The following is a 25,011-nucleotide window of genomic DNA, read 5'->3' as shown; positions in this document are numbered from 1 at the left end:
ACGCCTTCCATGTCTGGCACTTGCCGTGTGAATGCCTGTAGGAAACACCTGTGCCCTTTGTCTTGTCTGTCTCCGGTGAAGGGTAGAGATTGTGGCAATCAGGTTGTGAACTACTACTTGGTGAAGAAACCAAGTAAACGATCCACAAATTGTGCTCTGCGGACAAACCTCACGGTGATTATGTGGATCAGAAGGAGCAGGCCAGAGAGTTATGCAGACGGTGGCAGGCTGCACCCTCTTAGAAGCTGCACAAGTGCTCTGACAGAGACTGCAGGTCCCCTGGACAAGAGGAGACCAGAGATTGTGGTGGGGAATAGGGTGTTTACCAAAGTCAGGAGCAGCTTTGGGCATGCTTCAGTGTTTTTAGTTTTGCTTTGTTTTATAGTAATGGGTTCTTTCATGCACAGGTCACCAAATTGCATCCTAATTTAAATGCACGGAGTTTCATGTCTTCTACAGCTGGCGTGAGCCAGCTTTTCATGACTGTAAGCAGCGCTCTCGGGCTACAGGTGAAGGAAGGCGGTTTATTCTGACTCATGGTTTAGAAGGTTCACAGTCCAAGATTGGCAGCCCCGTGGTTCATCCATCTGGTGAGACTGGAGGGTACTGATGGTGGGGAGGGCTGCACATTGAGCCAGGAAGCAGAGAGAGAGGCTGGGCCCCACTACAGATTTTTTTTAATGATTTATTTATTTATTTGAAAGGCAGAGTTATAGAGAGGCAGAGGCAGAAAGAGAGGTCTTGCGTCCACTGGTTCACTCCCCAGTTGGCCGCAACAGTTGGAGTTGCATCAATCTTAAGCCTGGAGTTAGGAGCTTCTTCTGGGTCTCCCTCATGGGTGCAGGGGCCCAAACACTTGGGCCATCTTCCACTGCTTTCCCAGGCCATAGCAGAGAGCTGGATCGAAAGTAGAACTGCCGGGACTCGAACTGGCACCCATATGGGATGCTGGCACTGCAGGCAGTGGCTTTACCTGCTATGCCACAGCGTCAGCCCCACTACTAGAGATTTTATAACCAACCCTCTCTGGAGAAACAGTTTCCCAGGGAGCAGCCCTCAGCTTCCCCCCCCCCCGATAGCATCATTGGATCCACGACTGCACCCCCCAGCACCTGCAACCCGTGGCTCGTGGCTCTGGGTTTCAAGTGTCTGCCTGAGCTCTGGAGCCCCTTTGAAAGGATGCAGTGCCGGGTGACGGCTGCAGATGGAGGAAAAAAACGCAGAACTGAAAAATGAGCAAACTGCTGTCGAATACCATCACTATACAACAACACAAACTGCAGTTAATTTTAGGGGGGAGCTTGAGAAATTGAATGGAAGGTAACAATCACGAATGACTTCCTGGGGCCTCCTGTGTGGGGTATTTACTGGGCTGTTTGCAGGTGGAGGCTCCAGAGAAAAGTCTGAGTTTGCTTCTCCTCCTGGGCCCTGCTCTCCCTGGAGTCCTTTACAGAGAAGCTGGAGACAACAAGGTCAAACATCCTCACTGTGCCAGGGGCTGTGGCCTTGACCTTGACCTTGACCCAGAGCACTGTGGGGCAGCCTCATCCAGTGCAGCGCCTGTGTCCTCCTGCAAGTTCAGCTCCGCTTGCTAACTGCATTTGCCAGCAATGGCTACAAAGACGACCAGGGTCGCTCCCGGCCTCACAGTGGGCAGGTGCTTTGTCCACAATGCCTGTGGCAGAAGGAGAGGAGAGGGTGCTGGGTGGAGACTCACCAGGAGGTGCTCACCTCACAGGGCAGAAGAGTTCGGACACAACACAGGGAGACATGGGTAGCCGTCCCTTGTCCTTGCTCTGGGTAGTGGCAGATCCTAGGACAATTTTCCTTGCATCACCACGTGAACTTCACACAGCACCAATAAAAATATTTCCTCCTTTTCTGGGGCTGATCAAATCGACCTGAAGCTCCTGGTGAAAATGAAGAGAAGAGCCAGAAAAACCCTGCAGAGAAAGGAATCCTTAGCCAGACCTCAATTTAAAACATATCTGGAAGTCTCAGCGTCCCGCCAGCCCTGCACAGGGAGACGGCAGAGTCCAGACACTTCCACGGCAAATGGGAACACCTCAGGGAGCGGCAGCCCTTGGCGGTGGGGGCCACCCAGAGCACAAAGCCCTTGGCCGGCTTCAAGCGCCCCTGAGAAGCACTCTCCACACTGCCACCGCTGGGAAGGGTCATCGCTCGCATCGCAGAAGGAAGGCGGTCACCCCTTAACCGAGGACCCAGCAAATGGAGAAGCAGTAGCCCTCTTAGCATTGGCTGCACACGCAGAGCGAATGTGCACCCTCGCTTGCAGCCGCCTCTGGGGTTGCTCCCAGGAGGCCACTCAGCCCACCAGTCTAGTTTTTGGGAGAAAATGTGGACAATTTTGTGAGGGTTCTCATCCAGAATCATGTTGCGGTGGTCCATTTGTTCAAGTTTTCCTCATAAAATTTTTTAAAATGATCTTTTTACTTCCCAGTATTCAACATTTTCAGTGACTTTGAAAAACCCAGAATATATTACATGGCGTGCTTGGTAGATATAAAAGCTATTAACTTCTGTATGAGGGCACTTAAAGTTCATGAAAAGCAAAAGATAAATTTGTGTGATCCTGACACCAGGCATAGTTTTGTGATGACGACGACCTGTTTCTGTGAGCATTCTGAAGACCCATCCGCCAGTCTCCTCCTCACCGGGATGGAGCACCTTTGCACTTGTTTCCTCTCTTGCCGATTGCTTGGCTTCCCAGGATACAGACCCATAATCTGAAATTAGTGTGGTTTTGACTTCTGAATTTATTTTTTCTTTTTGCCTTGTTATTGACTGACTTAAAAAATCTCATCCCAGGTGGGTTTTGCTGTGTTAGACTAGCACCAAGAAAATATTTGGAAGTTGTTCTTTTGCTGTCTTCCAAATAAACTTTTGCTTTATAAAGTGGACCTTTTTATACTTTAGACTTTGTGAGAAGTTCAGTAACATGGTCATTTATTTTGCGTTATGGTCAGGAAATGTTACTGTACTACTTCAGTTTGGATATGTTTCAATTCAATGATTCTTTCTTTTGTGCTAAATTGCCAAGTGCATTTGTTGTCTTCTTGTTTTAGTTTTCAGCTTCAAATTTTCCATCTAGTTCTCAGCAAAAGTTTCAACTCTCAGCTGGTGTTCAAGTCCTTGAACATATAAGCCATAGTTTATTTATAATAGCTCCACTGTAAATGAATAAATTCATTTTCTCACATTTTATAGGTTCAAATTTTTTAAGTTTAAAAGCATACAGGCAAATTCAGGATGATGATACAGTGTCCTTGAGTAGGAGTGAGGAGATAGTTACTCAGGATTTGAAGAGGACATAACTACATTCCCCCCCCCCCCCTTTTTTTTTTTGGACAGGCAGAGTGGACAGTGAGAGAGAGACAGAGAGAAAGGTCTTCCTTTGCCATTGGTTCACCCTCCAATGGCTGCCGCGGCACTGATCCGAAGGCAGGAGCCAGGTGCTTCTCCTGGTCTCCCATGGGGTGCAGGGCCCAAGCACTTGGGCCATCCTCCACTGCACTCTCAGGCCACAGTAGAGAGCTGGCCTGGAAGAGGGGCAACCAGGACAGAATCCGGCACCCCAACCGGGACTAGAACCCGGTGTGCTGGCGCCACAAGGCAGAGGATTAGCCTATTGAGCCGCGGCGCTGGCCTACGTTTCCCTTCTTGCTGGGTGATGATCATGCAGGACTTCATTCTCCTTTTTCAATCCACTTTCAATCCAGTTGCCTGCTAATGCACCTGGGAAAGCAGCAGAGGACGGCCCAAGTCCTTGGGCTATTGCACCACATGGGAGACCCAGAACAGCTCTGTACGCCTGGCTTTCTCCTGGCACAGCACCAGATATTGCGGCCATTCACGGAGTGAACCAGTGGATGGAAGGTCTGTCTCTCCCTCTCTCTGACTCTTGACTTCCAAATAAGTAAACAGATCTGAAAAGACAGAATTATGCAGTCCAACAGTGGACACGCATGTGCACCTACAATGTGGGGCTGTGATAACTGCACAGCAGGTAAAAAGGCAGAGAGTGAGAGCCTGGTGGCTGAGGGTTTCCTGAGAAGCAAGAGCTAGAGCAAAGGAGAGGCTGCAGGAGTGGACGGGGCTCACCTCGGGGGCGGCAGCAGGGGCAGAGTGGCTGGGTCCAGTGAGTGTGCTGAAGGCAGTGGACACACTGGGGGAACTGGTGTGGGTGAGGGAGAGAACTGCGTCCTGTGGCCAGTTAGTGAGCGGCACCCTGGGGAGGGGCAGGCGCTAGGACAGAGGACACCTGGGCACCTGGCAGCACAGGTGTGTGGGATGCCCGCTACCAAAAACAAAATCAGAGCAACAAAATCAAGATATTAACTTTGCAAGAATTTTAAAATCTTTTTTATTTATTCTGAGACAACTCATTCACATCACAAGTTGATTCTACAGACAGAAATGAGCAAACGGAGCCCCATGAGGAGGAAACATCCACAGACGTCATCTTTTCCTAACACACAGAGGTTGAACTTGTCTGAAATCATGCTCTTACTACCAATGTATACAGCAGTTTTTGAAGGTGAGGTTTTTAAGGATTCATGCTAGCTGAATCTGCAAGGCCAAGTCTTTCTTAATACTCTAATTCAAGCTGATTTCTTTCTCTGTATTCACTTTGTAAACAGAAATAAATTGACACAAGAATTCAAATTAAAATAATCAGTTACCATATCCAATGTTTAGTATTTAACAATTAACACAAAAGAACCATGATCATATAAACTGCAGGATATTAACCATTAAATAGTAAATATGATAAAATTAGTATAAAGTATTTGAAGATAGGTAAAAAGTTAAATCTTAATATATAGAAAAAACTTCTACATATTGGATTAAAAGTATGCAGAAGCATTTTTAAAGCTCATAGCAAATATTGCTTAGGCAGAGAATATGCCATGTCAATGTGGAAAATGACTGTCATTCTCAGAAAAGCAAGTCAGTCAAGCTTAGTTCATGGTGACATAATTGGCTGGAAAAATGCCAGTTTGGCCTCGGAGTTTTCCTTCCCACCAATCGAACTGTGAATCTGTTTTTGATGTGACTGTGATTCTGTCTCCAGCCTGAAAGTTCAAATCCCCTGGCTGCTGTCCTTCAAAGGAGTATAGTGCCGTCACTTCTATTGGCTGAGTCAAGTTGCCTAGAACAAGAAAAAATAAATCATTCAAGTTTTCCAGGGGGACATGGGACGTGTGTGAGCTCAGGCAGAAGAATCAGTTAGCACGTTGAGCTCAGAGCCCTCGGGCTGCCAGCGCCCACGGCATGCAATCTGCATCCTCAGAAGTCTTTCTATTTTGAGAAGAGCAAAGGTTTGGCAGTGATATTTGCCAAGTACACCTAAGTCGAACTACACATTCTTATTTGCCTATGTATCAGCAAGTGTCGGGGTGCAGTTTGAATTTTGTGTAATCCTACTATTATTTACATTTCCCCATTTTAACAGAATAGTCCTGGCTATGGTCTGGACGTTTGCTTCCCCCAACAAGTTCCCACATTGAAATGCTGACTGCCCCCAAACCCCAATGAGGACGCAGCGAAGCAGACACCTAAGAGCCTCTGGCAGGGCCGTGCCAGGGTCCCAGAGTGCAGAGCCGGGACAGAGTCTGCGTTGCTCACCACCACTCGGTGAGAGGGCTTTCATGGCACCCAGCACGCACTCCTGCTCACAATTCTATCACAGAAGGCTTCATTCAGAAATCCTGTCCCGCCTTCCACAGTGCTGACTCTGCAGGGTGGCACATGGAGAGCCCGCGGTGCAAGTCTGAGAAGCATCAGAGAGAACGGACTGGGGACGAAGCAGCTAAGGGGAGAAGCAAGGCAGAACGCAGGCTGCACAATGTGCAAAACCGCAGTTTCTCTCCAAGATGTTGGTATTTGTTTCACATAATTTTGTGCATAAATGAAGCACTGGGATGTTGTTTCATGCATTTAAGTACGGATATGCAGAAAATATAAATAACCAAACTCTAAGACCAGTTCCTGTCTGGGCCCACACCATAACAACAACAACAGCAACAATGAGCAGAACTTGGCCTGTCAGCAAGAGGCACGGGCGATCAGCACTGATTTTTCTGCCCAACACTCAGGACACTGCTGCGGCTCTCCACAAGGGGAGCCGGGGAATAATTAATGTAATTAATGTAAGGACATCAGAGAAGTTTTTCTGTAAAAGAGAATTTCTGCATGTTACTTTATATTCCTCTTGCTTGTAGTCTACTCATTTTAAATTATAAGGTTAAAAAAATGTGGCAAAAAATGCCCATGAGGTCTTAGAATAAAGAGGAAACACCTGTGGGTGGTGACTCTGTAAACACGGAACGCACACAGCACACACCCACAGAGAAGTTGCTTCTGGATGCTTCCACGCCAGCACCTGCACCCGCACCCACAGTGCCTGCACAAAGTGGTTGGTCCTGAGGAACTGGTGCACAGCAACCTGTGCTGTCCCCCACCTGGGTGTCCCAGGACCTGGGTGGACAGAGGTGTGGGGGAGGCAGGGAGGTGGGGAGGCCCCGAGACCTGGGCTGGTAGGGAGGTCTGCCAGGCCCCGCGTGGGGTCCGCGCTGCCATCAAGAGCGGTCACAGCTGGGGCAGTAGTGCTGTGTTGGCGGTAGGCACAGTCCCTGCCTCTGAGCACCCAGGAAGCAGCAACAGCTGACCTGGCCTGGCGCCTGGGCTGAGGCGTCCCACTGTGGAGTTCTGGGGGGACTCTGGAACTCAGGACACCGGCCCATGCACCTGCGCAGCCGGGCCTTCGGCAGAACAGTGGCCACAGGTTGGGAGGTCAGCACACATGACTTAGGAACGACCCAGTGGGGGCGGCACCGGCTTCCACTAAGGCTCAGCCAGGACCCTGGCACGGGCTTTTGTCTTAAGGAAAGCAGCCGGCACGGCAGGGCAGCCCAGGAGAGTTGACTGGCACATGCTGTGAGTGCAACTTTTGCTGGATCCTCCAACACAAATGCAAAACCCAGCCACAACCAGACAGCCACAACCAAACTGCCACGGCAGGTGAGGTTCATCACCTCGGTCCCACAACTGGCAAATGAACTGCAGGGGCTGAAATCCAGGTCTCTCCGGAGCCCAAGCAGGGTCTGTGTCATCATCTCCGACAAAAGGAGGTGCAAGTCTACCTGCCTGTCACCTGACCAAGGCCCCCTCCCTGCTTCCTAGCCCACATCTCTGCAACCTGTCCCAGCAGGTGGTCCTCTGTCAACGGCATCCAGCTCAGGAACCCCTCCGAGGAGCAGATGCCCGAGCACAAAGCGGGAGGCTGCACACTGCAGAATCTAGTTCCGGCCACGCTGGAATGAACACCTACTGCTCCCGCAGAATCCACAACCGAGGGTCCAGTCCTGGGTGACCCCAGCTGCTCAACCCCTGCCATGGCCACCTGGAGGGGAGCCAGTGCCCTCCCAGGCCCAGGACCACAGCACAGCAGTGACCGGCTGCACCCAGGCCGCTGGGCAAACGCAGCAGGCCTCTCTGCGAGGGCAGGCAGGGGTGGTGCCCGAAGGAAGGCTCCATCCACAGGCAGGGCTGAAAGCGGGAGAACGTCTGAAACCGCACATCCAGCTCTGCTCCAGAGACGTGTTCGACAGCTTCCCCGCATGCTAGTAAACAAACTGGCTCCCGACTTCACAACTTTTACACGAAACGCTCGTTCCCCAGCAGCGCGTGGTGCTGTGAGTGCAGTGACAACAGCACAGGATGCGTCTGCTTGACTTGCTCTCGATTGTCCCACTCACGTCCGTACACAGCTGCTAGCTGCCTTCCAGGCACATTCCACAAGACAAGCTGAAGGACCATTTTTACTACCAAATCTTGGCATGTTCTATGAAGTACTGCCCTACAACAGCAAAACGTTTGAATGTGAAAATAAAAAAAAAAAAATAATTCCTTAAAAGCAGATTGGCGGGGCTACAACCTAGGGAAAGTGCAACGAGGATTAAGTTGTGTTCAAAACTAACAAGTCTGGCTCTGCCCCTCAGTATCTGCTCAAAAGCTGCCGGACAACCTGGTCCCACTGGTGCCTTCCCCAGGGTGGGGCTCCGGGTTCCCCAGGCCGTCCCTGTCTCTGGGAGGGCTGCGTCATTTCCCCATCTGCAGCTGGAGGCAAGGCGGAGAGGAAAGCACAGCACTGAAACGCGAAGCAGTCATCAGGGTAGGGAGGGACTCCTGCCAATCAGAGAGGCTGGGCACTTCCTGTAGACTGCACACCCCCTCCAAGTCCTCAGTCTGTGATCCCAAGGGGCACAGGAGTCAGAGCTGTAACTCACCAACTCTCTCCTGATAGCTGGAAAGTTCAGGATAGAGCTTGTATCCATTTCTGCTGCCTGGAAAAAAGACGGAAGATTGGAAAACTTGCTGGTGTTTAGTATCCAGAACATACAGCGATGGCAAAGCCTGCCCTGGCTGAGCAGAGATTTCAGGTCCTCAGGACTGACAGGCGCGTCACCCGCAGGACAAGTGGCCTGGCGGGGTCTCCAGGGGTCACAAAAGGCTGTGTTCTGGGAAGGGGCTGGGCTAGGGAAGTTGGCGCTGACACAGACTAGAGAGCGTGGAGCAGGCATTTTAGAGCAAAGTCGCGCAGTTCCTTCACAGTCCCTTTGAGATAGAGGCCAACAACAAGCCACAAAGCTGCCCGTCACACAGGTCACACAGCCACCTGATCTGTGAGGTCTGCCGTGCCCACGCCCACGCCCACGCCCACGCCCACGCCCACGCCCACGCCCACGCACTGGACCCTGGTTTACACTTTGGAGGTGGTGTCGTGGGAAGAATCAGGGCCTCTGGGGTTTGCTTTTCTTCTTCCAGGGCAGAGAAACATGGTTGTGGAGGGACGGCAGAGGCAGAGGAGCCGCAAGCCACATTCTTGTCTGCAGCGACTTTACGAAGACTTCTCTGGGGCTGGAGGTCTGGAAGCTGCTTCTTCCAGGACCCCTGTGCCACATCCCTGTAGCCCTGTGATGGCCCCTGGTCTCAGAGGACGTGAGCAACTCCAAATAAACACTGGCGGGAGGGGGTGTGCACGTCCCCAGAGAACCCATTTAAGGAAGATGCCAGGACGTCATTGTGGGTGGGTGGGTGACCAGATGTAAGACAGACGGGACTGGTGCATATTAAGATTTCTGTGTAATAAAAGCTGCACTCTGAAAGGAAGATGGGAGAGTGCATTCTGCTGACCACAGAAGCCAATGAGGACAAAGCCTAAAGCAACAGCACAGAAAGATGTAAAACAGTGTCTCAGAGATGGAAGGCACACCCCAGGAAGATCATCACGTGCATCTACACAGCACAGTTGTGATTAGCATCCAAAGAGTACACGACACTGCTTCACATCAGAGAAGGGGGGAAGAGTTGGTAGAAATTATCTCAAAATACGTGAAGAGAAAGTATCCAGCCATTACAGAAGTAAAAGTAGTGCAGGACAGTCTAGGAGCCCAGTACAGCCTAGAATGGGAGGACGGAGTGATGGTGAGGGTGGAGGACCACATGGAGGACGGAGTGATGGTGAGGGTGTAGGTCCACGTGGAGGATGGAGTGATGGTGAGGGTCCATGTGGAGGACCACGTGGAGGACGGAGTGATGGTGAGGGTCCATGTAGAGGACCACGTGGAGGACGGAGTGATGGTGAGGGTCCATGTGGAGGACCACGTGGAGGACGGAGTGATGGTGAGGGTCCATGTGGGGGACCACGTGGAGGACGGAGTGATGGTGAGGGTCCATGTAGAGGACCACGTGGAGGACAGAGTGATGGTGAGGGTCCATGTGGGGGACCACGTGGAGGACGGAGTGATGGTGAGGGTCCATGTGGAGGACCACGTGGAGGACGGAGTGATGGTGAGGGTCCATGTGGAGGACCACGTGGAGGACGGAGTGATGGTGAGGGTCCATGTGGAGGACCACGTGGAGGACGGAGTGATGGTGAGGGTCCATGTGGAGGACCACGTGGAGGACGGAGTGATGGTGAGGGTCCATGTGGGGGACCACGTGGAGGACGGAGTGATGGTGAGGGTCCATGTAGAGGACCACGTGGAGGACGGAGTGATGGTGAGGGTCCATGTGGAGGACCACGTGGAGGACGGAGTGATGGTGAGGGTCCATGTGGGGGACCACGTGGAGGACGGAGTGATGGTGAGGGTCCATGTGGGGGACCACATGGAGGACGGAGTGATGGTGAGGGTCCATGTGGGGGACCACATGGAGGACGGAGTGATGGTGAGGGTGGAGGACCACGTGGAGGACGGAGTGATGGTGAGGGTGTAGGTCCATGTAGAGGACCACGTGGAGGGCAGTGATAATGAGGGTGCACATGGAAGACGTAGAGGGTGGAGTAGTGGTCAGAATGGCACATGCTGGGGTGTGTCTTGGGACCAGACATTGGGGAGCACGCTTATGGTGGGGGACATAAACAGGGGAGATGCCAATGTAGTGAAAACTCATAAAAGGTAATCTATCACATTGGTTAAATTTTTAAAAAATACATATATTTTTAAGAGATTTATTTATTTAAAAGGCAGAGTTAGAGGGAGGGAAGGACAGAGAGACAGATCTTCTATCCCCTGGTTCACTGCCCCAAATGGTCACAATGGCGGGGGCTGGGCCAGCGGAAGCCAGGAATCAGGAACTTCTTCTGGGTGTCTCACGTGGGTGCAGGAGCCCAAGGACTTGAACTATCTTCTGCTACTTTTTCCCAGGTGTATCATCAGGGAGCTGGATCAGAAGTGGAGTGGGCAGGATTTGAAGTTTTGCCCATATGGCTGCCAGCATTACAGGCAGCAGCCTAACCTGCTATGCCACAGTGCCAGCCCTTAAAAATATATTTTTGACCTATCATGTCCACTCTTAGCAATTATCTCACAAATCAATCAATCAATCAATCAATGTGGCAGTATGCAGAGACATTAGTTTAGAAGGATGAGAGTTATCCTGTTTGGTGCTGATACAATCTGACATAAAGTTAATTCCCATCAGTAGGAGAGTCGGTGAATAAAATATGTGCTTCTGGAATATGTGGAATATTAAGTCACCAGTTAACAGAATTAATTAGGGGTGAGCATTGGGCACAGTAATTAAGCCATGGCTTGGGACTTCTAATCCAGCTTCCTGCAAGCAGCAGGTGACAGCTAAGGCACTGTGTTCCTGACACCCACAAGGGAGACAGGCTGAAGTCCCTGGCCCGGTCTGCGCTGTTACTGGCATGGGTTCAGGGTGCAGGCTGCATTACTCACTGGAAATATGAGCACATTCACCCTCGGACCTGGGACAGGAACCGACTCCACGAAGCAGGGCCAGGAATCCCTAAATGCCAGCAGCAGGGCAGCAGTGAGGGACAGGACCAGTGCCTGGTGAGTGCAGACGCCGTGCACGCCGGGGAAGGAGGAAGGCTGAAGATGAAGGTGAGCACGCTGCCCTCAGAGCACGCGCGCTCTCCTGGGAGCTTCTGCGGCAGCAGTTCTGCCCTGGCAGAGGCCTCTGGGCCAGGCCCATGCCGAGTCCTGGCCACGTCCGTGTCCAGCAGGTGACCATTACAGAAAGGTCACTTACTCTAATATGCTGCTATTTACTGGCAAGCTCTGCGCATGAAAACAGAATTCTAAGAGTTCCTGACACAAAAATGAGTGATGAAAGGAGAGGTAAAGACCAAAGCCTGGTGCTTCATCAATTTCATCTGGTTTAAAACCACCTTAAATAACTCCCATGCTCCCAGAATGTGTGGCAAAACTGATATTCAGAAAGGTAAATCTCTAAGCGTACATGAAAATAGTCTTATTTTGTTCCCTTTTCAAATCTTTGAAAGAAATGACAAAGAAACTAAGCAAGAAAAGTTTCAAAGATAAGTCAGTTTGTAAAGAAAGCAGCTTATGAATGAGAACAGAAGTTTTTATAAATTACAGCAAAGGGAATCTGTCTTATTCAGAAGAGTCTGAACGTGTTTTTCTCTTAAAAAAAAGAAAAGTGAACTCTTCTTTTTGAATCTAAAGTTCAACAGCGCAGTCAACTGTTAAGTATAATTAAGTTTTTGACCTGCAACTAAATATTTACTTTGCGAGTCCGGGTCCAGCTGGCCTGGTGCAGACGACCGCTGGGGTCTTGACGCTGGTGTTGGAGGTAAGTCTTTAGCCTGAGGAACAAACACACATGACAGAACTTAAACCCTGCTTTGACCTGGGAGCACTCCCCTGGCTAGCTCGTCCTGAGCACGCCTAATGCGGCACTGTGCACTCATGCCCGGCCTCGGCCCAGTGTCGTGGAACTGCACAGCAAGGCTCAGGTCCGGGAGGCCCAGAGCCATGCTCGCCCAGTGCCAGGTCTCAAGGACTTGCGGGCAGAGTAACATGGGAAGCATCCTAGCTACTGGCAAGGAGAGGTGGTGACAAACTCGAACTCTGCACCTCCAGGCGTTCTGTGTGGCAAGGGCCAAGGGGGCCTGGAGGAGCTCTGAGGCCGGATATCGTGGCTGCTCTGAGCTGCTGCTGTCAATGGTGTTACTGATATTACTAAGTCCGTATCTCAACATCTGTATAGACGAGATGCCCAGGATGCGTGGCATTTCCACGTGAACTTTGCTTGAGTGGCAAGGGAAGCTCAGTGGGTTGTCCGGAAGCTGGTGTCCCAGGCAGAGCGCCCCTGGGCCCATGGAGAGAGACAGAAGCGGGGCCCACCGAGGCCTTGTGCTGCTGGCGCGCGTCCCTCCTGGCGTTGGCGCGCTGCCCGGCGCTCTCGTACTTCTCGGTGAAGGTGTCGAGGATCTCGTAAAGATCCTCCGCCTGGGCGGGCCGCGGCAGCTCTCCAAACAGAATGTCGTAGGCGCGGATGTCTTGACAATAAAACCTAGCAGACACGAACAACATTTCTTTACTATGCGTGGATCTTTTTTGGAGATACACGTAGCATGTGCACACACACACAAGCGTCTGTGTACTTTCTCATGTGCAGCACTTCACATGTGCCTGGTCCACATCCTACATTCAGCTCCCAAATCCACTCCCAAGATCACCTCTAGAGGCAACTGTTGCAAATATCCTGATGTGAGTCCTTCCCCTTGTAACACAAAGGCACATTCACACACACATATCCACACTAACACACGCACACACACCATACTCACACATGCAAATGCACACCCCAATACACATGCACACACACACACCTGATACTTACACATGAACACTCACACCTGATACTTCCACTTGCCTGCATGCACACCTGATACACATGCACACATGTACACACACCCCAATATTTATACATGCACACACACACACCGATATTTATACATGCACACACGCACACCCCGATATTTATACATGCACACACGCACACCCCTGAGAGTTACACATGTGCACGTGCACACACCTGACACACATGCACACATGTACACACACCATACTCACCAGTGCACACACCCCCCCAATATTTATACATGCACACACGCACACTCCCGAGAGTTACACATGCACACACACACACCCCGATATTTATACATGCACACACACACACCCCGATATTTATACATGCACACACGCACACACCTGACACACATGCACACACACACCCCCAAGAGTTACACATGCGCACACGCACACACACACTGATACACATACACAGACACACCAGTACACACACATGCACATTTCCAGGGAAACGAAATGTTACATACAGTTTTATAGCTTACTTATTAAGTTTCTTACAAGAATGGCACCTACACATTTGGTTTTGTAATTTCTTTAAAATGTTTATTTTTATCAAAATTAAATAAAGATTTGCCTCACATGTTTGGAAGGCCTGTGATTCATTAAGAAGTATATTGGTTTTAGTTTATCCAGGATTTAGTTTACCTCTAGTGGCAAAGTCTGCCAAAGGCTTAGAATGAGAAGCCCCTAAAAGCATTCTTAAGTTATGTTTCTCAAATTAATAACATGGAGTGAAAACAAACACAGCTCTTGATTTTATAAGATGAAGAGTTCTACAAACCTTAATGTTCCCCATGCTCTTATTTTCTGGTTTCTTGGTTTGCATTTGATGCTATCAGACGTGCTAAGAACCCTCGATGACCTGGGTGCCCGCCAAGGGAGCCTGTTGCCTGCAGTCGGGCCTGCTGCTCTGTGTGCGAAGCCACCAGCAGCATCAGTCCTGCAGGCCTGCACTCGGCAGAGCTTCTGCCAGCACCGCTCTGTCAGTCCAGACCTCGTCCTCATCTGAGCCATCACACATATGTCAGTGGCAGGAAAATGCTCCGGATGCCACTGCTTTTCTTTACCTCACAATATTTCCAACTGTTTTATTTTTTTAAACAAACTGTGTTGTTAACCAGAACTGGATTCTGCTTACAGGGAGGAAAGGCGAAGGCAGGGTGAGCAAAAGAAACCTCTATGGTGAGGGCACAGGCTGTGACAGGTCCAGGCTGTGGGGCACAGGCTGTGACAGGTCCAGGCTGTGGGGCACAGGCTGGAGGAGTGCAGGTTGCGGGGCACAGGCTGTGGGGGTGCAGACTGTGACAGGTCCAGGCTGTGGGGCACAGGCTGTGGGGATGCAGGCTGCAGAGGTGTAGGCTGTGACAGGCACAGGCTATGAGGGTGCAGGCTGTAAGGGTGCTGGCTGTTAGGGTGCAGGCTGTGAGGTCAAAGGCTGTGAGGGTACAGGCTGTGACAGGTCCAGGCTGTGGGGATGCAGGCTGTAGGACACAGGCTGTGACAGGTCCAGGTTGTGGGGCACAGGCTGTGGGGGTGCAGGCTGCAGAGGTGTAGGCTGTGACAGGTACAGGCTATGAGGGTGCAGGCTGTAAGGGTGCTGGCTGTTAGGGTGCAGGCTGTGAGGTCAAAGGCTGTGAGGGTACAGGCTGTGACAGGTTCAGGCTGTGGGGGTGCAGGCTGTTAAGGGAGCAGACTGTGGGGCACAGGCTGTGAGGATGCAGGTTGTGGGGAACAGGCCGTGGGGGTGCAGATTGTGGGGCACAGGCTGTGGGGGTGCAGGCTGTGACAGGTACAGGCTGTAAGGGTACAAGCTGTGACAGGTCCAGGTGTGGGGGTGCAGGCTGTTAAGGTAGCAGGCTGTGGGGCACAGGCTGTGGGGCACAGGTTGTGGGGTGCATGTTGTGGGGTGCAGGCTGTGAGGGTGCAGACTGTAAGGGTGCAGGCTGTGACAGGTACAGGCTGTGAGGGTGCAGGCTGTGACAGGTCTAGGTTGTGGGGGTGCAGGCTGTTAAGGTAGCAGGCTGTGGGGCACAGGCTGTGGGCATGCAGGTTGTGGGGCACAGGCTGTAGGGGTGGAGGCTGTGACAGGTCCAGGCTGTAGGGGTGCAGGCTGTGACAGGTCCAGGCTGTGAGGGTGCAGGCTGTTCAGGGAGCACATTGTAAGGTGCATATTGTGGGGTACAGGCTGTGGGGCACAGGCTGTGGGGTGCAGGTTGTGGTGTGCAGGCTGTGGGGTGCAGGTTGTTGGGGTGCAGGCTTTGGGGGTGCAAGCTGTGATGGATGTGCCCCCGAGGAGTGTCTGGATAGTGCATGCAGCCTTTCTTAGCTCCTTGGGCACAGTGCTGTGCAGCCTCCAACCTCCACCCAGGACCCTCACGTTATAATGCTAGAGGGAAACAGTACTTACAACTGAATACACATTTTGAATATTCTCATATTTGGCAAAATAAATTATACTTACAAAAGTGTTGGAAGACAACAGAGAAAAATGGGAATCAAGTCCATCATAAAGGAGTAACATGGCTTTTTCTGCCTTGGTTTTGCTTTCTAGGTTTTCTGTAAGGACATATCACATTTACATTCATTTTTTATTTGGAAGACAGACAGATGGACGGAAACCTTCTGCTGGTTCACTCCCCAAATGCCTGCTACAACCAGGGCTGGGCCAGAACTCAACCCAGGTCTCCCTTGGGGCTGGCCGGGACCCAACTACCCGAGCCATCATCTACTGTCTCTCAAGGTGCACATCAGCAGGAAGCTGGAGTCTCGAGTAGAGCCGGGACTGGAACCCAAGCCCTCTTATAGGGGATGCAGAGGACAGGAGCAGTGTTCCCCAAGCCCTCTTATAGGGGATGCAGGGGACAGGAGCAGTGTTCCCCAAGCCCTCTTATAGGGGATGCAGGGGACAGGAGCAGTGCCTTACGTGCTGCACGAATCACCAGCTCCCATACGGAAATTTTAAATATATACAATAGGACCACATGTTGTTGTATTAAAAAGAAGAAAGAGAGAAAGAGAGAGAGAGAGAGGAAGGAAGGGAGGGAGGGAGGGAGGGAGAAAGAGAGAGAGAGAGAGAAAGAGAGAGAGAAAGAGAGAGAAAGAAAGAGAAAGAAGGAAGGAAGGAAGGAAGGAAGGTAGGTAGGTAGGTATATGGGGCTGGCATTGGGTTAACCACCTGTGAAGCCAGATTCCATATAAAGAACCCTGGTTTGAGTCCCAGCTGCTCCACTTCTGATCCAGCTCCCTGCTAATGGCCTGGGAAAGCAGGGGAAGATGGCCCAAGTGCTTGAGCCCCTGCATCCATGTGGGAGACTCAGATGGAATTCTTGGCTTCCAGATTTGACCTGGCCCAACCCTACCTGTGTGCGCATTTGGGGAGTGAACCAATGGATTGAAGATCCTTCTTGTCTCTGCCTCTGTCACTCTGCATTTCAAATAAATAAATACTTAAAAAAAAAAAAAAACAGACACACGTTTTCACTGGCTCTCAAGAACTGCATAAATTTTTAAGTATTATTTTCCCTTCACACCTTCTTTAAGTCAATTAAAATCACTGCAGCTTGAACTTACTTTCGATTGGTTTCTTTCCTTTCAATCAAACAGCTGCCTTCCAAGGAGATGCCAGCAAAGAGGCCCCGGGACTTGCAGTAGGTGAAGACGGCCGCCGAGCTCCTCAGGGCCAGGTTCCCCTCCAGGTTCCTGCGGGCACACGGGCGTGGCTGGGCCCCCGTCCTCCTGCACCTCCAAGGTACCCCAGGTGCCCCGCTCCCCGTGGCCTGCAGGCGCACTCTCAGCACCCAAAGGCATCTGAGAGCTAGAGGACCTGGCTTCTTTTTACACTTAGGATTTCAGGCAACTTAGACACCTCAGAGGTTTACAGTAGCTTCTATAAATAGTCAAAATATACAGTATTTCTGCTCCGGAATAGTATCTCAGTAATAGGGAAGGAAAATAAACTTTAAGTTTCGTCAGCACTGCTCAGATGAAAACACACCCATTTCAAGTTGCCAAGATTAGGTTTGAGAGAAAAGCTGTCTCTTGCTGACCAGTGCAGCCCACTGTCGGCTACTGAGACTCGACGCGGCGCTGTCTCGAAGCTCGGGCAGCTGGTGGCTCCAGCAGATCATCGGCCTGAGCTCCGGTGAGTTCTGGTCTCAGATTTTCTGCTTTACCACACGGCTATGCCCTGTGAATTTACCTGCCATGGCCTCGAACCCTCAGGGGATGCATGAGTCACAAACGTGCTCACCTGAATTCACATTGACCTTAGTCACAGGACTCACCTTCCCAAGGGCCCCACTGCCACGGTGAGGTTCCCTCCGAGCGTCAGGTTCCCGCCCTTCGCAAACGCTTCCACTGCTCTGTCATAGTTCAGGATGATCACCAAGTCTGAAACCTAAAACGTGAAAACCCACTTGTGTAGAAATAGTTACAACCAACTTTAAACAACTGCATGTTGGTCAAAGCACACAGGTGCACAAACGAAGGGAGGCTCCAGTGCAGACAGGTACGAGGAAGGACCAGGGCAGCACTGGGCAGCCGAGATAATTAGGAGGACACCTGTGAGCCCCACGCCCCCTCCCTGGGCCAGCGTGACGGAAGCTCCTCTGCGGCGGTGCGGCTCAGGGTCCTCCTGACTCCCTGCTGCGGGTTCTCCCTTCCAGGTGAGTGGTCTGGAGCCCCTTCCTGGCCCTGCAGCCCCTTGTGGAGGGACGGCTTTAAAAGGCCCAGGTGTGACATTCCCGGGACCCCAGGATCCCAGTCACGCTGGCCCCACCCACCACAGGGCAGCTGTTCTACCAGGAGAGGCAGAGCCTCCACCCAGCGCTGCAGGGGTCTCCGGAGGACAGGGACACGGCCCCAGCCTCCAGCTCTGGAGCACCAGGCACAGACTTTGGCCAGGAAGAGGCACAGGCTGTGAGAACAGGGTCTGTGGGAGTAGCATGGGGGAGTTCAAGGGCAGTGCCTAAAACAGTGATGGTTTTGGTCACACGAGAGAGGGGGCTGGCATCTCCAGGAGCTGCAGGCTGGCACCTGGGCAGGAACCAGGAAGAGCCTCGTGCAGGGGCTCTGCAGGGACAGACCTCCAGCAGGCAGCAGTGCAGGTGCCAGCCACTGAGCAGGGGTCCCCAGGGCAGCCCGCTGGGAGCTGCTGCCCTCCTGGGGCAGAGCCAGGCCAAGGCTAAAACTCTGAGGAGCCACGGTGGTTGCAGGGAAAGCATGGGGACAGAGTTCACTAGAACAGTCCAATCAATCGCTAAGCAGTCGGGCTCAGGACACGAGCACAGGCCTCATGAATCCTGACGCAAGGCACAGCCCCTTGTTCTCAGAAATGCATTGCTAGGGAATTCTCTACTGGTAAGGATGGCTATGGGGTCACTGGGTGATAGACTCAAAAAAAAAAAAAGGATTTATTATTTATTTGAAAGGCAGAGAGAGGCATCAATCTTCCATCTGCTGGTTCAGTCTCAAATGTCCACAACGGCTGGGGCTGAGCCAGGTCACAGTCAGGAGCCTGGGACTCCATCCAGATCTCACAGGTGGCAGGGGCCTGAGCACTTGAGCCATCGTGTGTTGCCTTCCCAGGCTCACCAGAAGGAAGTCAGACAGGAAGGAGAGCAGCCAGGCCTGGAACTGGTGCTCTTGAATGGGATGTTGGCTCCATAACACACAGCTGAACCTACTGCCCCACAGGGCCGGTCCCAGGCTAACAGTGCCTCACAGGATACCCAACACACATGCAGTCCACAGAGCCGGCCCTGGGTACAGCTCCCATGAGACAATGTCATATGTGCATTCCACAGAGCTGGCCCTGTAGGTATAGTGTTTCCCACGAGACCACTGTCATACACGCAGTCCACAGAGCTGGCCCTGGGTACAGTCTCTCCCCTGGGATGACTATCATACATACTTTCCACAGAGCCAGCCCTGGGTACAGTATCTCCCCCGCAATGACTGTCATATGTGCAGTCCACAGAGCTGGCCCTGGGTACAGCTCCCATGAGACAATGTCATACGTGCATTCCACAGAGCTGGCCCTGTAGGTATAGTGCTTCCCACAAGACCACTGTCATACATGCAGTCCACAGAGCTGGTCCTGGGTACAGTCTCTCCCATGAGATGACTGTCATACTGCAGTCCACAGAGCCGGCCTTGGGACAGTCTCTCCCTTGAGATGACTGTCACATGTGCAGTCCACAGAGCCAGCCCTGGGTACAGTCTCTCCCCCACAATGACTGTCACATGTGCAGTCCACAGAGCCGGCCCTGGGACAGTCTCTCCCCCACAATGACTGTCATATGTGCAGTCCACAGAGCCGGCCCTGGGACAGTCTCTCCCATGAGATGACTGTCATACATACAGTCCACAGAGCCGGCCCTGGGACAGTCTCTCCCATAAGATGACTGTCATACTGCAGTCCACAGAGCCGGCCCTGGGTACAGTCTCTCCCCCGGGATGACTATCATACGTACTTTCCACAGAGCCAGCCCTGGGTACAGTCTCTCCCCCACAATGACTGTCATATATGCAGTCCACAGAGCTGGCCCTGGGTACAGTGTCTCCCCCACAATGACTGTCATATGTGCAGTCCACAGAGCTGGCCCTGGGTACAGTGTCTCCCCCACAATGACTGTCATATGTGCAGTCCACAGAGCTTGCCCTGGGTACAGTGTCTCCCGCAATGACTGTCATACTGCAGTCCACAGAGCTGGCCCTGGGTACAGTCTTTCCCCCGCAATGACTGTCATACGTGCAGTCCACAGAGCTGGCCCTGGGTACAACTCCCACGGTACAACCTTCATATGTGCAGTCCTTCTCTGGCTGAGATGTCACAGTCTATCTAAAATGTTTGGCTTTCAAGAAAAAAAATTATGAGGCAAAGAAGCAGAAAGTGCAATCCAATGTAGGAAAAAACTGACAAGAATTATCAAAATATTTTGAATTAAATGAAACTTTACTAAAGAAGTTAAAAATTGTGAGATCTGGGGCCGGCGCTGTGGCGTAATGGGTCAAGCTGCCATCAGCAGTGCCAGCATCCCATATGGGCGCCGGCTCGAGTCCCAGCTGCTCCTCTTCCAATCCAGCTCTTTGCTATGGCTTGGGAATGCAGAACATGACCCAAGTGCTTGGGCCCCTGCACCTGTATGGGAGACCCGGGAGAAGCTCCTGGCTCCTGGCTCCGGATCCATGCAGCTCCAGCCGTTGTGGCCAATTAGGGAGTGAACCAGCAGATGGAAGACCCTCACCCCCCCTGCCTCTCCTTCTCTCACTGCGTAACTCTGACCTTCAAATAAATACATAAATCTTAAAAAAACTGAGATCTTTTCCAAATACAGAATATGTGTAAGGAGAAAGAAAGAGTGAAGAAAACGAACAGAAATCAGAGCGATGTGAACCCCACTGAGTAAGCCAGCGTGTGATGTGGGTGCTGGAATGAGCAGAGGGAAAAGAGCAGAAAATCTTCCAGGAAATAGGGTTGAGAGGTCCCTGGACTGTTGAGAGAAAACGGTGAAACCCAGGGGAAGGGGGGAAGGACACCGCTCCTCTCACGGGGCTGGCGTCCCCCAGACACAGGCAGAGCAGACGCCAAGGCGACCAAAGGGCGTGCAGCAAGAACATGCGCCGGCCTGGAAGCTTCTGTCAGCAGAGCCCCTTTCAGAAATGAAGGAGGAGTCCACACGTTCTCAGATCCAAAGAAAACGAACGCTGAGGGCACCTGTTGCTACAGATCCAGTCTGCAATAGAAGCGAGATGGAAGACGGCTCTTCAGGCTGAACGCCAGTCACTGCGGACAGAACTGAGGCGACTTCTGCAGCTCCGTGCGCTGCATGGACGGCAGTCCTCTCCGGACTGGCAGCAGAGCCCAGGAGAGCACAGCTCGGGAAAGCACTGGGCAGCCATGAGCAGCAGTCTCTCTCTCTGTCTTCTTTCTTAACTGATTTAAAAGCCACGGCTGGAATAATCTGCACATAGCCGTGCTTCCAGGCCCACAGCACAGGAACGGGACACATCTGAGCGCAGCACAGGGGTGGGAGCGAGTGAAGCCATCTCGGGGTGACGGACAGTGACTGAAATCCACAGAACAACTGAATCGAACAAAGAGTGTCAACAAGGAGCTGCAGCCCTCACCTCTTGCTACGCAATGTTGTGAGGCACTGTTGGGCTTCTAACTCACAGAGATGTGACACGCGGCACAGAACCAGCACAAGGAGGAGAGGAGACACAAGGAGAAAGAAGTAGCAATAAAATGCTCCCTTAGAAAATACTCAATTTGAAAGAAGGTGGGAAAATAGAAAGAGGGACAAAAAACAAAGAAAAGTCACCAGACATGAGATGCACAAACAGAGTCGACTACACCAGTGATGCCATCACAGGCGGCCGGACAGACGGGCAGGCAGGGTGTGCAAGAGCAGGGGTGGGCAGGCTGGGTGTGTATGGGCAGGCTGGATGTGCAGGGGCAGGGTGTACAGGGGAAGGGTGTGCAGGGGCGGGGTGGGCAGGCAGGGTGTGTAGGGGTGGGGTGGGCAGGCTGGGTGTACAGGGGAAGGGTGTGTAGGGGTGGGGTGGGCAGGCGTAGTGGGCAGGCTGGATGTGCAGGGGAAGGGTAGGCAGGCAGGGTGTACAGAGGAAGAGTGTGCAGGGGCAGGGTGTGCAGGGGTGGGATGTGCAGAGGCAGGGTGTGCAGGGGCAGGGTGTACAGGGGAAGGGTGTGCAGGGGTGGGCTGTGCAGAGGCAGGGTGTGCAGGGGCGGGATGGGCAGGTTGGGTGTACAGGGGCAGTGTGTGCAGGGGCAGGGTGTGCAGGCTGGATGTACAGGGGAAGGGTGTGCAGGGCTGGGGTGGGCAGGCTGGATGTACAGGGGAAGGGTGTGCAGGGGCAGGGTTCGCAGGCAGGGTGTGCAGGGGTGGGATGGGCAGGCAGGGTATACAGGGGAAGGGTGTGAAGAGGTGGGGTGGGCAGGCTGGGTGTACAGGGGCGGGCTGTGCAGAGGCAGGGTGTGCAGGGGCAGGGTGGGCAGGCAGGGTATACAGGGGAAGGGTGTGTAGGGGTGGGGTGTGCAGAGGCAGGGTGTGCAGGGATGGGGTGGGCAGGCAGGGTATACAGGGGCAAGGTGTGCAGGGGTGGGGTGGGCAGGCAGGGTATACAGGGGAAGGGTGTGCAGAGGTGGGGTGGGCAGGCAGGGTATTCAGGGGAAGGGTGTGCAGAGGCAGGGTGTGCAGGTGCAAGGTGTGCAGAGGCAGGGTGTGCAGGGGTGGGGTGGACAGGCAGGGTATACAGGGGCAGGGTGTGCAAGGGTGGGTGGGCAGGCAGGGTATACAGGGGAAGGGTGTGTAGGGGTGGGGTGGGCAGGCAGGGTATACAGGGGCAGGGTGTGCAGGGGCGGGGTGTGCAGAGGCAGGGTGTACAGGGGCGGGGTGTGCAGAGGCAGGGTGTTCAGGGGCGGGGTGGGCAGCAGGGTATACAGGGGCAGGGTGTGCAGGGGCAGGGTGTGCAGAGGCAGGGTGTGCAGGGGCGGGGTGGGCAGGCTGGGTGTACCGGGGCAGGGTGTGCAGGGGCGGGCTGTGCAGAGGCAGGGTGTGCAGGGGCAGGGTGTGCAGAGGCAGGGTGTTCAGGGGCGGGGTGGGCAGGCAGGGTATACAGGGGCAGGGTGTGCAGGGGCGGGCTGTGCAGAGGCAGGGTGTGCAGAGGCAGGGTGTTCAGGGGCGGGGTGGGCAGGCAGGGTATACAGGGGCAGGGTGTGCAGGGGTGGGGTGGGCAGGCAGGGTATACAGGGGCAGGGTGTGCAGGGGTGGGGTGGGCAGGCAGGGTATACAGGGGCAGGGTGTGCAGGGGTGGGGTGTGCAGAGGCAGGGTGTGCAGGGGCGGGGTGGGCAGGCTGGGTGTACAGGGGAAGGGTGTGCAGAGGTGGGGTGGGCAGGGGCAGGGTGTGCTGTCCATGGGGAGAGGCTGGGAGAGGACAGACAAGCTGGGTCACGTAGATCTTCGCCGTGACCCCAGCAGCAGGCGCTGTGTGCGGGGGCTGGAGGAACAGGGAAACCACCTCGGTGGGAGGCCGAGCTTCGGGGAAGGCCGCTGAGCGCTAACACAGCGCACACTTGCAAACCACGCGCAGGTGCAGGAAGCACTCAGGGCTGGGGGGAGTCGAAGCCCCTTTCCCACACACAGCAGTGCTCTCTTCCCTTACATCACTCAAGCAGGCTCTGCAGCCCACCACACCCACAAATGGCAAGCAAGTAAGATGAGCAAAAATCAACAATAAAAGTGATAGTTGATGCCATCCCAAGTGCTTTTGTATGATAAATTCCTTTATTTCATCACCAAATAAGCCCCGAGGTAGGCCATTTTACTCCCCTTTCACAGACGAGGAAAACAGAGGGCGGCCTCCCAGCACCACAGCCTGGGTCCTAGGGCCAGCCCTGTATCACGGTGGTCTGCTCAGCCGCCCGTCAAGGTGCCGTTTCACAAGATGCTCATTTAATCACCTGTCCAGTCCCTTACTGCTGGTGGGGCCACACTTCACCCAAGGCTATTCTGGTGAGCCCTGTGGCCATCAACACACAACCCCACAGAACACCCTGGGCACTCCCGTTTCTACTTGGCTTGTTTCTGAAGCAGGGTCTCAGAGCACAAAACAGACTTCTCGCAGATCTCAGGGTTCTGGTCTGCTTCATATAACAGAATTCAGTTCCAATAAGCAACACTAAAGCACATTCCTTTCATGTTACAGACAGGCCACAGTAAGTACAGAAATTCAAATAAAGCCCAGAGAAGAATGGGCAGAGATGTCTCCTCCCAATGAGGCCACAGGAACGGAGAAGTACAACAGACCAAGTTCATAAACAGACGGCTATGGAAGAAACCAAAATCCAAGCAGAAGAGGACTTGAGTGTATTGAGAGATCCGATTTATGGGCCGCTCAGCAATCAAGCAGCTGAGAGAGGCATACTACATTCGATGACACTGCTACAGGGCTCCACAGACAAGGGGACTTCCTGTCCACCTGACAGAAGCCATGGCCATAAGGACCGGACTCATAAACTGAAATAATGTGAAGTTAATCCTCACTTGAGGAATGTGCAGGGATTTGAATAGAAGATGTTGCAAAACTGGTTTGTGCCACAGATGACCAGGCGTGGTGTTGAGCTGCTGCATCCTGGCCTGCTCAGCCCTGACTTCCCAGTCAGCAACGAGCCTGCCAGGTGCTGACACACATCTGCCTAGAGGTGCGAGGAAAGAGCCTCCTCTCAGTGGGCAGCAGGGAGGGAAGAGGAGCTGTGGACGGCTGCAGGGGCGGCTCGTTAGGAAAGCAGCAGATGGCAGTTCCCACAGCGAAACAAGAATGCCAGGAAACGCATGAATTTCAGGTGCTGTGAGTGGTTTTGGAAATTGTATGCAATATATAACGCACTTACCTCTATTCCTATTTCAAATCCCCCACCGAGTCCAGCTATCCCAATGGCTGAAGGTGCAGACCAGGCTAGAACAAACCACACGTATCCAACATTAAATGACTGAAAAGGCTGAGATGTAAATGTGCTTTTTTAAAAAAGGAGACTTGGGTATGTCCCTCTACCTTTCAAACTGTTCTTTCAGAAGCACATACAAATGTTCAGAAGTTGAAGACACATGAAAGGCACTGCTGGCCGGCGCCGTGGCTCACTAGGCTAATCCTCCGCCTGCGGCCCCAGCACCCCGGGTTCTAGTCCCGGTTGGGGCGCCAGTTCTATCCCGGTTGCTCCTCTTCCAGTCCAGCTCTCTGCTGTGGCCCGGGAGTGCA

At 52.9% G+C, this 25,011-nt stretch overlaps 1 protein-coding gene across 3 annotated transcripts in view; it reads right to left on the bottom strand.

Moving 5' to 3' along the window:
• Positions 1 to 4,355: 4,355 nt before the first annotated feature.
• SH3YL1 (SH3 and SYLF domain containing 1) overlaps positions 4,356 to 25,011 on the bottom strand; it is a 33,948-nt gene continuing 13,292 nt past the window's right edge. Inside the window, exons 4-10 of one of the 3 annotated variants that reach the window (XM_051831559.2) lie at positions 24,647 to 24,711; positions 17,516 to 17,628; positions 16,803 to 16,931; positions 12,702 to 12,870; positions 12,064 to 12,160; positions 8,313 to 8,369; positions 4,356 to 5,173 (exon numbers count right to left, since the gene is read on the bottom strand). In XM_051831559.2, the coding sequence (XP_051687519.1) occupies positions 4,983 to 5,173; positions 8,313 to 8,369; positions 12,064 to 12,160; positions 12,702 to 12,870; positions 16,803 to 16,931; positions 17,516 to 17,628; positions 24,647 to 24,711 (821 nt within the window). In that variant the 3' untranslated portion in view covers positions 4,356 to 4,982. The remainder of the gene's footprint in view (positions 5,174 to 8,312; positions 8,370 to 12,063; positions 12,161 to 12,701; positions 12,871 to 16,802; positions 16,932 to 17,515; positions 17,629 to 24,646; positions 24,712 to 25,011) is intronic. The other 2 variants (XM_051831561.2, XM_051831562.2) reach the window with 2 other exon arrangements.

This window comes from Oryctolagus cuniculus, chromosome 2 (assembly GCF_964237555.1).
Source record: "Oryctolagus cuniculus chromosome 2, mOryCun1.1, whole genome shotgun sequence".
In the NCBI taxonomy this organism is placed as follows: Eukaryota; Metazoa; Chordata; class Mammalia; order Lagomorpha; family Leporidae; genus Oryctolagus; species Oryctolagus cuniculus.
Note: the sequence above shows the minus strand (reverse complement) of the source record. Positions and strands in the feature narration are given on the sequence as shown.